This window comes from Mesoplodon mirus (genome assembly GCF_964341445.2).
Source record: "Mesoplodon mirus genome assembly, chromosome: 13".
In the NCBI taxonomy this organism is placed as follows: domain Eukaryota; kingdom Metazoa; phylum Chordata; class Mammalia; order Artiodactyla; family Ziphiidae; genus Mesoplodon; species Mesoplodon mirus.
Window position 1 is genome coordinate 73,803,611 of NC_138989.1, and position 14,033 is coordinate 73,817,643.

A 14,033-nucleotide genomic window follows, 5' to 3' on the forward strand; every position below is an offset into this window, starting at 1 on the left:
AGTCTGCCTCTGGCCTCTTTCTCTGCCCCCTTTTTTCTACCCTGCCAGTACTCTAGATTTACTGAGCATTTTCCATCTCCTTGAAAACCTTCTTTCACAGCTCTTCATTTCTTTCTTTGAACATGCTGTTCCCTTTGCTGGCACTTCTCCACCCTTGCTCTCCATCTGGCAAACTCCTACTCATTCTTCAACACCCTCCTCCTCCTGGGAGCTTTTCCAGACTCCCTACCTCCTCCATGTCCCCATAACTCCTTGCACTTCATGCCAGCACACTGGGTTTTGTCCTACATGCCTTGCACTCCCACTGGCTGTGAGGGGCAAGAATCTATTGTATTTTCTTTGTATTCTTTAAGTGCCCGTCACCTAGCATGGAACAAAGCCTGGCGCATGGTACATGCACAGCGTTTGGCAAAAATGAATGAATGTTTATACAGGACAAAGTTTCTTGGTCTCAGCATTATTGAACTTTGCAGCCAGATAATTCCTCATTGTGGGGCTGTCCTGTGCATTATAGGATGTTTAGCAACATCTCTGGCCGCTTCTCACTAGAGGCCAGTAGCAGCCCTCCCAGTCACAACCATTAAACTGATATAGGATCTGATCTGACAAACTTGTAGACAGTCAGAGAAGAGGTCACCTAGTTAAGTGTTGATCACACAGATGTCATTTTCAAGGACTTAAAGTAGAAATCATGATAGCCACCCCAAGGAAAAGGTAAGATGCTGATTTTTTGATGTTCATTAAAGTAAAAAATATTTTTAATACAGATTATTTGTCAACTGGGTAAACAAATAGGTATAAGTCCCTAATGCAGGCCCCTAACAACAGTCGATATATTTAAAGGCTCAGAAAGTAGGCTTCTGGAAGGGTCTAAGTGCCAAAAAAAAAAAAAAAGAAAAGAAACATTAATGGTGTGACAGTCACCTGCATCCAGTGATGGTCACCTGGGTTGGGGAGGGGAATGGCTGGTGTCAGTTCTCTTAGTAAAACCACACAAAGAGCCCTATAATGAAAAGGCCTCAGAAGTGGCCCAGGTTTTGCGTCAGAATGTCTACAGGTAAAGATATAGAACAATTCTACAACACGTAGTCATCAAATCCGAGCTTGGGAAACGTCACGAGGGCAGCAGGGCCGGTGGCCTCCTTTCTCCCTCAGAAACACCATCACAGACACTACCGCCCTTTCTCTCTCGGGGGGGATGTGGGTCCCCTTTTCCAGTGAGATGAGGGTGAAGGCCTCGTACTTTGAAGGGAGGCTTGAGATGGGCACCCCGGCCGGGTCTGCACTCACACCACAGGGCGCCGCCTGCTTCCCCAGGGGTGAGAACAGAGCAGAGAGGCTTCTCCCAGAGGATGGAGAGCATCCGGGCCTGTGCTGCTCCACCCACATCCTGCCTTCTCCTGGGAGTTCAGCTGGAGGCTACACACAGGTGTCAACTTGAGTCAAAGACTGTTGGGAAAGCATTTTTATATTAAACAGACAAAGAGGGAGGAAAGATACAAAATTCAAGTGAATTTTAAAGATACAAAAGGTAACATTTCAAAGAAACAACTCTGCAGGCAGATTACTTCAGATTAAGCCCCCAGAGCTTTCGAAGGGAACATATTTATCCTCCTCTGCCATTTACGAGTATTTCCTTGAGAAAATGTGAGAAGGATGCCTCCTATCCCGCCCCATTTCAGAAGAGGAAAGAGGACCTCTCTCAGGAGCAGATCTGGACCGGGACAATGTCCTTTGAGATACCAAGTGGCCGACCCTTCAAACAACAACGTTCTCTGATTACTTATCACGGCAGGAGTCATTTTAAGCACTATTTCTACTTCTAGGATGAAAGCGTTTGTGTTTTCTTTTATTAAAGAAATGTCAAGTATTAGCCAGGGGGCTAGTGGGCCCACCTGGGGCAGTGGGCCCTTCCCAGCACCCCTGAAATCAGCCTGGGGTGTCCCCAGCCTCCCTTTGACAACTTGGTCATTTCTGCAGGATTTGGGGCATCTAGGTTGCCTCCTGAGGACGCCCTGAAGACAGCTGGCCACTGACCCTGCCACAGGGCAAAAGGGTGTTCAGGGTTGACCTGGGTTCTTATTCGTTCCGTAGCCCTAAAAACCAGAGATGGAGCTGGCCGTGATTCAGGCTGTTAACTAGGCATGGTCCCTGCCCAGGGGGGTCCTTTGCACGAAGAACGCTGACTCTATTGTCATTCACAAATTCAAAACCGGAAGTTGCCGGAATGCGGAGGGTTTTCTCTTATAGACCCACCCGCCCAGAAAAGGGAAGCGTAGGGCCAGCTTCGTGGTCTGGAAATAAACACATCCCCACCCCAGGCCGGCCAACCACCCAGCCCCACGCCCTGGATCTGCAGAGGAACCTGAGGCATGGCTGGTAACCAGCTGGCCGCCCTCCCTTGGCTCACCGCTTGGGAGCCCTTTTCCCTCCCGGGCTGCCTCCTTGCAGGGATCGTGCTGAGGTCCCCCCCACCCCGCTTTGTTCTGCCCCTCCCTTCACGGCCATCTGCCAAGTGGCCACGTCTCCGTGGGCCCTGCTCGTCCTCCCTGCTCAGTGGATCATCTAGAGGCTGACGGGTGGGTGTCCAAATCGTCCCCACCCCTGCAGAGACACACGACGCGCCCCCCACCTCGTGCCCTCTCCTCTCAAACCCTGCTCACCTACACCTTTGCTAACATGGTTTCAAGCACAGAGGCCTTTGAGGAAGCCGCGTGGATCTTGGGCCAGGGGCCGTTTCAGAAGTAAGGCGAATCCTCGTGCTCAGAAAGCAAGTCAAGGTTGGTAAAACGGACAGAGCAAACGAGCAGGAGTGCAACTCCAGAGTCACAGGAAGAACATGGAAGCTGCAAATCCAAATCGATGTCAGCAGAAGCCGCAGAGGAAGAGGGGCTTCTGGTGAACCAAATACACAGGCAGACTCGGCAAAGGGGACCCAAAGAGATGATCTGTGAAAACTGACAAAGCTTCCTGTCCACGAAAGATGCCATAGTGTTGTGACAGCCTAAGACCTCAGAAGAAGACACCCATACCTCCATTACCTTCTAACCTGCCGCCCCCGCCGTCAGCCTGATTCACCAAGACGTTTTGCAGGCTTGGCACCAGCGATTACCATGGAGAACCAAAGGCCGGAAATGAGACGGACAGAAGCAGCCCTGTGAGCTGCTCACCCTCCTCCAAAAGCATTCCCGCCACAGCAGAAGAGGCCAGGATCCTATCAGCATCCCGAAGGTAAAAGATAGACAAGGGGGGGCTACCTCTGGAAAGTGCTGATAAAAAGATGTCTTTTGATGGGACCAATTCTCCTAAAGTGGCTGCTCCTCCTGAGGAGGGGGCACCCGCCCTTGAGGGACCTACCGCTCTCCTTGAGGGAGTTAATACAATCGTGTCAACTTCTGAGCCAGAGGCTGTGCTTGCTTCCTGGAGAACTGTAGCCGGGCTGAGAAGACCGACTCAGTGGAATCACAGGAGGCCGGTGTGGTCAGGTGGTGCGTGGTCCACGGGCAAAGTCTCCCTGCTCCCCCACTAGGGCTGGGCTCATTACAGTTTCACGCCGGACAGGCTTGGGTTCTTGAAAAACCAAGGAGGGGCTCTGCACTCTTCTCCCTTCCTGCCGGCAATTTTCCACCCGACACCTGGGGGACCACATGCTGCGCCCTGAGTGTGTTCATAGGAATCAAGTATTAGCAAAAAGCCTGCGGCGAGGCTACACCACCCGGAAAAAGGGTTCCGCTATAATGATAGTTAACGATAGAGAAGTGACTACAATCCACTCCGTGGTGCCCCTTGACAGCTGAACTGTGGGCCGCTCCACACTCTCCATGCTTCCTGCTTACAGGGGGCACAGCCTGGCCAGTTGCAGGGGAAAAAAAAAAGCCTGTGAACTGCCTGACAGGAAACCACAGTGGAAGTGGCTCTCTCTGCAAAGAGCCCCGGCCCTAAGAGGGCAGAGGAGGAAGGAGATGAGACATTTTACAAATATGAATTCACTGAATGGAATTAATTTACCTGAAAGGGCCTCCAGTAAGTTTCTACACTGGGGAAGACAAAACTTGAAACTTATAGACAAAACTGGAAACTTGGTTACGTTCACCTTAAGCAATATTCAAACCTATCATCGCCAGGAATGGTTCAAACAGAAATGTGTCTTCTGATGTGACACAGTATTTCACTGACAATCTTCTTGCCAAAAAGATGTAATATGCATCGCTTCACAAGGAAGCCATCAGTCCTGATTATACCTGTTGTCCCGGCATAATTAAGAGACCCCCTTGTTTGGGGTAGCGGTCTCAGACATAGCTTTGTGTAAATATTCAGAGCTATGCACTTAAGATGTCTATTTTTACTTTAAGTTTTATACATAATTTTTTAAGTGTCCTGGAATGAATGATAAGTTACAGTTCCTCTAGTAAAAAGGGTGTTTTTGGAATAATTGGGGAAATTTTAATATAGATTGGATATTAGGTGATACTGTAGCAATGTGAAATGTGTTGGTTTTGATAGCTGTTGTGGTTCTTTAGGAATAGGTACACAGAATCTATAGAAAGAATTTTGAATTAACTATTAACAATTGGCCCATGAGGTGCAGAATATAGAGGTGTTGTACCAACTTTTGTTGTTTCAAAACTTTTTAAAGTTAAAAAAAAAAAAGAATGCTGTGTGTTTCCAGTATAGAATCCTGATTCTGGTTCAGCAAACATGGAATCAGGCACAGATGCCCTTTTTTGGACCCTTACCCCTCCATGTACTGTCCTCGCCCATGAGTCCACAAGTCCTCCCACAGTAAGGAAGGAAATGTGTTTGGACACCAAAACACCCTCATCTGTCGCCAGGGCGGTGGCAGATTCGCCCGGAAGCTGATTAAGCCCTTGTCCTTCACCCGCACAGACCCTTTCCAAGTCCCTGGACACATCTTGATATTCATAATTGTGTCCTTTTCCTTAGAAAAGCCCCCAAGTTGGGTATGACTCAAGCTGCACAAAGCTGGGGTGTGCCCCTGGGAGGGCGCTGTGGTTCCACGCCTGGTGGTCTGAGGACGGGTGGATTCTTCCTCCTCCAAGAGGAACTGAAGAGGAGCAGGAAGAGGGGGCTGGAGAAGCCAGAACAGGGCGAGCTCTCACGACAACCCCGTCCAGACTGCTGTCTTAGCGTACTTAGCAGAAAAGCAATTGAAAGTGGTTTTCTTTGCATTATGCTCATTTTTCTTGAAGTTGCTGAGAATTGTTTGTATACTAAGTATGTTAAGCGTTTCTCAGAGAAGAGCAGCAAGCATTAGACTTTATACGTGGTGTGCCCGACATACCATCTCAGGGTTGGTTTTTTTCCATTTCGTGAGTTAACAGAGATAATGCAGACAAGGGTTCCTTCCTCCTTTCCTCTCCTTTCCCAGTTTCTACTCATATGTAAATGACTGGTCTGTCTGAAGTTTCGAACGTGCACTGGCACAGCCCTTTCTCTTCCCATGTATGATCTCAACCAGATAAGCAGATCAGTAAATACAAGCTCCAGACACGCCAACATGTGCTTGTGCCAAATGATATTTAGTCAATGAGTGGATAAAGGTCAGTGTAGTTTACCTCTGTGGGGTTCCAGGAATCGGGTACTACGCTCCTATGTGCCTGATCACCCAGCTCATTCTTCCCTGACACACCACCATATTTGTTTTCATCACAGGACTCCTGTTCTATGTGTTTATGGTTTAGACAATGTAATACCCATGAGAGTAGATACATTTTCTATTTTACATGATATTTGCATTTATCTAATTATTCCATACATACATACATTTACTGAAATATCTAGCAAGTATTTTTCTGCAAGCCTCTGGTGACTCAGTGAAGAACGGGATAGCAGCTGTGTGCGCCCTCTTAGACCTTACAGACAGACACCAGTTGAAATGTGTGTCCTACTGTTTCTTCTCACCCTCTCATCCCTCAGTACCCCGCAAGTCCCCAACAAATTAGAGGGGGGGAACACAAGAGGGAATCATACTTACTCTGGCACTTCTCCAAAGCCTTCCAGAGGCTGTGCTTCAGCGGCATAGATCTTGGCGTAGTATCTGGCGGTATTTTGAACGTAGCATTCCTAGATCACCCAAGTACATGGGAAAGCCCAGCGATTAGAAGAAATTCAGAGAGCATTGCCCGGTAAGGCTCAAATTTCCCAATATAGGTTAAGCCAATGGATTTCCAAACCCATCCCTTCATTGGGGGCACAGAAGCAACAGTGAATGTAGCCTACAGTTGGCCACTTGCAGAGGAGCTCTGAGATCTGAAGGAACCATCCAGGTGAAGGTCAAGTGGTCTCTAGGGCTTGGTGTCCCTGAACTATGAAATTTCTAGAACCCGCATGGCTGAAGTTCACCCCTGAGTTAAGGGGACTGGTCCCTGGGCAGGATGTCAGATAGAGCATGGGGACTGTTGGATTTCCCATGAGCTACCCCATCTGAGGTTCTTCTTCAAAGGTGTAACTTGAGTTGTAAGTAATGAACACCTTGCCAAGACTGTTGGCTTAGAAAAGCCCTATACAGTGGAAAGCAGAATCCAGTTTGCTTTTCCTAAGTGGGAGTCTGGAGTCTGGGGGATTTTCCATGACTGGGCCAGATGGCACTTGAAATGGAAGGAATATTCAGTGAAAGAGAAGAACAAAGAAGGATAGACTTGGAGGAGAAAGGAGTACGATTGGCAAAATCCTATGCTCAGAGAAGAGGGGTTGTCTTCACGAGTACCAAGTCCCACACGGCATTGCCACATCTGAGATGACCGTGGAGGGACCGTGTTTGAGAGCACCCAGGAGACTCATCTGAGTCTAGCTTATTCGTTTTATAGGTTAAAAAAAATTCAAAGCGCACCTAGTTTGTGAAAGAGCTAGACCCAGCTCTCCTGAAAGCTTGGCCAGCGCTGGCATAGAGTGAAATGCATGGACGGGGGGGTGGGGGACAGGTGGTGATGCAGGGGGAGAAGCTCGTGTTTTCCTCCCCTCCCCTCTTGCCTCAAGGGTCCTACGACTCAGTAACATAGGAGGGAACTTAGGTAGAGACTTGGGTCAACCTCCCTTCACAGCTTATGGGTGGACATTGAACCTAACTCAGGAAGGCAGGAAACAGGACAAACGTTAACCCTTCTGAATATACCCCACCCTCCTTCCTCCTCCCTAAAACAAACTGAAACACTCCAGAAACTACCGTTGATTTTAGCTGTCCTTGAGGATCCTTGGGAATCCTGGCATCCGATGTAACTTGGACACCCCACTTCCCATGTCATTCTGAGTCCAGGTAGATTCAAACCCCCAGGGGTCTGATGGGGCTTCCTAGGAAGCATTCCTAGAAGTGATCCCAGCCCAGGTAGGAACTGGTGAGGCGACCCAGACATAGACTAGTCCCAACTGGCTGGCACGAGGCCAAGAAATCACTCAGAGGCTGAGATGTGATCTCCAGCATTTAGCCTTAATCTAGTGACTCCCTCATAAACATACCCCAGAGGGAGAGAGACACCCTCTTGGAGACACCCCCATCGATTCTGAGTCTGATTTTCATCTCAGGGTATCATGGGTCCGTCTCACACCTCAAGCAGCACTTTCAGGCCAGGTGGACCCACCTGGGTGGCGAGTTTGTAGTTCCTCTGAATGAGCTCATCATTGTTTCTGGTCCCGTAGGCAACGGCGTTGTGCACCTTGAGCACACAGGTGTGGCCAGGCTTGAAGACCGGTGTGAGGCCCTGCATCACTTTGCTGCGGAAGGCTTTCCGGTGGACCCCTTCCCCAAAGTGAAACTCCTCCGTGGCAATCTGACCGCGCAGACGGCCCCCGAAGTAGCTGTCGCTGAGGAAGTCTCCTCTGAAGATGAGTTGGCTGAATTCAATCTCTTCGTATACTAAAGATATAACACAACTTCCGTTGGACAGAAACATCCCGCGATCCTGCTCCTTGGCTAACGAGCATTCCCACACAAGGACAACGACAAGGTTGACCTACAGAATCTAGGAGGGGGAACCGCACTAACTCCCAACAGAGGCATAGCTCAAAGGGGAGATGGTTCACTGGGGATGTAGAAGATCAAGGTGAGGCCCCAGTGGATCGGATGAGAGGGGAACCGAACAGGGGAGACCAGGAAAAGAACTGTAGGCAGATCCAGAAAATATGAACAGAATCATGCAAGGTGATTCAGGCCAAGTTGAAAAGACAGATGAAATGTAGAAGAGGGAGGAAGTACCAGTTGTAAGACTGATCTGCTAGATCATTGATCTGCTGATCAATGTTTCCCAATCTTTTTTTTCATTGTTGACTTCTGCAAGGATTCTTTTTTTTTTTTTTTTTTTTGCAGTACGCGGGCCTCTCACTGCTGTGGCCTCTCCCGCCGCGGAGCACAGGCTCCGGACGCGCAGGCTCAGCGGCCATGGCTCACGGGCCCAGCCGCTCCGGGGCATGTGGGATCCTCCCAGACCGGGGCACGAACCTGTGTCCCCTGCATCAGCAGGCGGACTCTCAACCACTGCGCCACCAGGGAAGCCCTGCAAGGATTCTTTTAAATCTTTTTCCCCCCAGTTGCTCCACAGAAAATTTTAATACCACAGATGTACTGTGTATCTGGTATGGCTATCTGTGCTTCATACACAAAAATGAGTTTTCTTTTGCCTCCCCGAGACCCAGTTTTGTCCTCTTGGGGGTGATACTGCCTCTGTTAAGAATGACTGTGGTAGTCGTAAGAAATAAGTGGGAAAAAACCAAAACAAGTAAAAAGAACTCCCTCTGAAGAGAAGCTGAAAAAAGGTAGAATCATTTTGGATGTACTTGTAAAAAGTACTGAGTTTTCTATCAGCTGTTTGAGTTGATTCTGCATGTGTTTCAGATGACAATCAGTTCGATCAGAATGTTGCATTTTAAACTAGAGATGACCAGACTTCTGATTGGCTGAGAGAAGAAAATAAGATGGCTTTCAATGAAATAAGATTGTTTAGATTTTAAAAAAACCACCTTCCACTCCTCAAAAGTCAATGAAAACTCATCTTTCTGAGATAGACATCATCTATCTGGTTGTGTGAAAATCCCACTTCACCTTTCTATTTAGAATATTTAGCAAAATATTCTTCTCTTTGAAAAACAGCAGCAGGTAGCTTGTTGCTACACCAGGAGTGCACAAGTGCCAGAGGAAAGCACAAAACTCCATCTCCCATTTCCACTAGGATGCAACTGAACGGACGTATTCTCCTAGACACCTGGCTCTGGGAATCTGCTCAGCTAGTCGAACTGAAAAGTAAAACAATTGGAGAAACAAAACATGCTGTGTGATGTAGAGAACAAACGTAGGGACACCAAGCGGGGAAAGCGGCGGGTGGAGGGGATGAGGGTGTGTGATGAATTGGGAGATTGGGATTGACATGCATACACTGATGTGTATAAAACTGATGACTAATAAGAACCTGCTGTATAGAAAAATAAATAAAATAAAATTCAAAAACAAAGATAAGAGGTAACAAGTGTTGGTGAGAATGTGGAGAAAAGGAAACCCTTAAAACAAACAAACAAACAAACAAACAAAACATGCTGTGTAAGTGCCAGAGGCTGAAAAACCCCATGCAGATGGGCTGGATGCAAGTCTGGTGCTTCACAGAGAAAGTCTAACCCCCAAAGTGCCCCCCACCCCGCCAACATGGTCCCAACAACTGCAGAGTCTGTCTCTTTAATAATTCACTTCTGGACCTCTGGAGCCTAACGCACTTATCACAGGCCCTGTAACCAGGGTGAAATAGCTTATGAATTGTCATTCGTTTCCCAGGCATTCCTGAGCTCTCTCCTACTTGGTTCAAAGAGTCGATGTGAATGTTGCTTCTACCATTGCCTATATTTCATGCTTTAGGATGCACCCATTTCCTGTGACATCCAGCTCAGGTTAGCTTACCTTTAACATCTGGGTGATGTGAAAGTTGTTTGAGAACTGGAAGATGACAGAGAAGAGAATGCCTTCAGTACAAATCAGCATTCTGAACTGGTAGGGGCTAGTGGCTTTCACTGGAAACGGCAAAGCTGAGGTTTACCTTCTGTGGTGAGGCTAAATTCCGTAGTCACTTTCCCGTAACTGTTCTTGATGCAGCAAGAATAGAGGCCCTGGTCCTTGTGACTGGCTTGAAGGATGGCCAAGGACACAGTGGAGCTGTCTCCTGCTCTGCAGTGGGGGACATGAGCGTGGGCATGCATCATCATTCTGAAGTTGCACTTTTCTAACAGGAGAAAGAAACTACCGCTTCCCTGCCCTCGTGAGTTCAGCCAACGGGCTGGCTGAAGGACAAGATCGGGATCAGCTGTTAAAGTTAACTTATTTGTAGGAGACGATCAGCATGTGTTTGCTTCACATCCTCACTTCAATATGCAAGTTGAATGCACGGAAACACCTGGGAGGTTTGACTGCCATTAGTAGAGCAAAGAACGGGAAATGTGAATTCTGGGGGCTTTCGTTAACGTTTCTGCTCAGAATTCCTCAGTTGTGTTACTAATCCAGGTGTCCTGGGCTCAAAGGAAACCTGAAAGTTCCAAACCCAGACACAGTAAGAGACAACAGAAAGGGGGTCTTTGTTGTATATAAGGACTCATGGGCTGAAGACTTCAATAGTGTGCTCCCCTAGCAAAGACCATCCATCCATCTGCCCACCCAATCTCAAGTTCCAGGACTGTGCTCTAAACAGAAAAACGTGGTGGTGACAGTGATGATGGTCATGGCTAATGTGTATTGAGCACTTGGTATGTGTCAGGCATTGTGCTCATCACTTCAAGGTCTATTCCATGCCATCCTTGGAGCAATCTAACAAATACTATTACTGTCCCCAGTTCACAGAAGAGTCAACTGAGGCACACTGAGATTAAGCAAGTGGCCTAAGGTCACACAGCTGATAAAAGTAGACTCAGGACTTAAACCAAGAGAGCCTGACTCTGGAACCCTCCTCTTGACTGTGATAAGCTGCCTCCAAGTGATCTGTGATCCCTGCCCTCAAATCGGGGATAATTGGGATTAGAGTTAAAGCCACAATCTCTATTCCAAAGTCTCAAACAGAAAATTTACTTTGCAGCCAAAAAAATACTCAAATATTATTCTGGTTTTGTTCTATATGGTGAATTTTGTTAGACATTCACCAAGGTCATGTGTGTGCAGTGTATGTTTTGGTTCATTTCACAATTCAACAGCAAAATCCATTCATCTCAGTTTGCATGGTCAACAGAAGTGTTCATTATGGTTTAGCTTTTCAGTAGACTTCAAGCCTCCGATTTACACATGCCTCTTCTGGAATGTACCCATGGCTTAAAACAAAGTCCACTAAATCATAATACTTCCTCCAAGCACATCCTGAATGTATGGTTGAAAGTGGACATGAACAAGCCCAGTTATAAGGGTAAGATTTCCTGGACAGGCTGCCAAATACCAAGAGTCACCGGGGGGAGGGGCGGGGGCGTGCAGTATCCTCCTCTGGTGGCCTGTTGATCAGCACAGCGTTTGTGTCCCTGAAAGGGGCAGTCGAGATCGGCCAGAAAGGCTGGCGGCTGAACTAGAATGGTCCCGTGACAAGTTCCTTCCAGCCAAGAAATCCTGATGCTTGCCACAGAATCTCGGCGGCCTTTTCCTGTCTTGGCCCACAGAGGCCTTCTTCTAGGAGGGGTAGCTGAGGAGTCACAAAGACCTGGATTCAAATCCTGAGCTGAGCTCTGGTCTCTCGCCCTCAGTTTCCTTGTCTGGGAAAGAGGAAAGAGCAAGATCCCCTCCTGGCTGGGCATGAGTAGCAACTGACACCTGGCATGTGAAGCCTGACTGAAGGGTCTAGTCTGGGGAGTGGCCATGAGCCATCAGCGGGGGTCAGCTGCTGTGTGCCCAGTACCGGGGGATTTGGTGATGGGGAAAAAGGCACAGTCTTCACCCGTGAGGATCTTCCAGTCTGGGAGGAGATAAGACAAACAGAAAATACCCATATAAACTGTGAGAAGTGAAAAGAAGTGGACTTGTACCTTTTTGAATCAATAGGGGAAAAGCTCAGTTTCATATCCTGTTACCCTGTTAAGGGACACAGGTTTTTGCTTTTAGGGGAAGGAATGGCCAAATGCACAAAGGGCCAAACAGGAGTGGAGCTTAGCTGGGGAGACATGTGCAAGCAAAAGAAGCTCCAAGTGTGACCAGGGTTAACAAGAACTAAATCGGCTGGAGGGAAAGGGCATCTAAACTGGGGGCTTCTCAGAAGACCCCAGAATCCATCAGCAGCCCCGGGGAGCAGGGGTGAGGATTGCCAGCACCCACTGCCCACCTTCCAGCCTGGGTGGAGACGTCCTTCCAACGGCCAATCAAGGAGAACCTGCCTCTAATGGCAGCCAGCTCTTCCCTCCCTGCTTGTCCGGCAGGAATGATGTGATCTGTGCTCAGCTTTCAGCCAATCCACTCCATGGGGACAATGGCCCTTTCTAAAGCCCAGGCCACTCCCAAGCACCTCTCTCCCCAGAGTGGAGAATGGGTTCCTGGTTACCAAGGAGGTGCTGACGGCCAAGGTAGCACTGAAGGGTGCCAGCTTGAGATCTTCATGGAGACAAGACATATACCACCATTGCACAAGCTACCATGTTCTTCTTGGTTTCCTCAGAGAACATTCACCTTGTCCTAGCCACAAGAACTTGTCCTGACACCTAATTTCCAAAATTTAGCCTATTAAGGAAAAGTATCCTAAACTTGGGGACAAAGGCAAAAGGATGATTGAGTGTCCTTTGTGTGTCACTGTTTAATGGGCTCACCCAAGGACAGTTTAGTTATAGGAGATGCTCCTCTGTCAGACTTTGCTATTTACTCTTTAAACATCTTCGTAAGATGTTACAGAAAAACCTGAACGAACCTTATGGTCAACCCAATAGAACCCACCCAGTTATAACTTCTCCTGGACAGAAACCTACAAAAGATAACTCCCAAGGTTTATTGCCTGTTGAACATTAACAAGTTTCGTATCCATTTGCAAACATTCCAGCATTCTTTTGCCTGATTAACTGTATAAATTCATTCCTCAGATGTTCCTTGAAACAGCTTTCCCATCTTACTCATTATTTAATGAGTTAGAGAAGGAAGATCTTTGTTACATGTTCCTATTACATTTGTTTGACAGATCAACTTTCTGATAACTATATCTTGACAAGGCAGTGAGAGATTTCTTGGAGGGGCATGTAAAGGAAACATGCAACCGGAATTAGGGGTGAAAATTTGCTAACGTTTGAAAATCCACCTGAAATATAAATGACTTAATATCGAAGGAGTTATGACTCCCAAATCTCCAGTGGTAGCACAGAGAGGGCACATGGGTGCGCCTAAGCCAGACAGTGTTACCAAGAAGAATGAAGCCAACCTCACCAAGAACTTAAAGGCCTTGGCCACATGTCATTAGTAGATGGCATGCCTACTAAGGTCACACACTTTCTAGAGGGAGGCTAGGTTTTCTAAAGACACCTCAGATGGAAAAGGGACCTGAAAGATTCAAGTGCCAATTTTCGGCTTAGATCAAGAGCAAAAAACACTGGTTCATTTTCTTGGCTGACAGCTACGGAAAGTACTGTAAATGAATAATTAGCACTTTTTTTTTTTAATAAAGTTCTAGGGAACCACCTTGATTTTTTAAAAAAATCAAGCCATTTATTCTTCATTGTAATTCGTAAGCCTTACATAAGACAAGCAGGGTAATGATGGCCTTTTAGGCAAAGCAGCTTTATTACAATCATAGTCCAGTTGGATTTTTCTGGAGTGATGTTACAGAAATGAAACTATAGCTCCAGTCTTCCATCGTTGCATTTGGAACAATTTCCAGATGTGTTCCAAGCAGACATTTGATTTAATTTTACAGAAAACTGATTTCTCTCACTTTTTCAGCCTATTTGTGATAAGATTAGTGGGTTAAGGACACCTCCCGTGACTCAGGGAGCTGAACTAGGACCTCCTTTGGCAGAAAGGAGCTTCTGAGAATTGTCTGAGTTAGGCTGGTTTCCATCGAACCAGGGGATCTGTTTCTAGAATGAGTCACACCTCCTCA

The 14,033-nt window shown here is 47.3% G+C and overlaps 1 protein-coding gene across 1 annotated transcript in view; it reads right to left on the bottom strand.

The window, feature by feature from the left end:
* The window catches only part of ALPK2 (alpha kinase 2), a 116,824-nt gene that overhangs the window by 26,024 nt on the left and 76,767 nt on the right, over positions 1-14,033 (bottom strand). Inside the window, 4 exon segments of the mRNA XM_082641138.1 lie at positions 5,996-6,084; positions 7,596-7,870; positions 9,896-9,931; positions 10,032-10,159. Coding sequence (XP_082497264.1) covers positions 5,996-6,084; positions 7,596-7,870; positions 9,896-9,931; positions 10,032-10,159 — 528 coding nt within the window.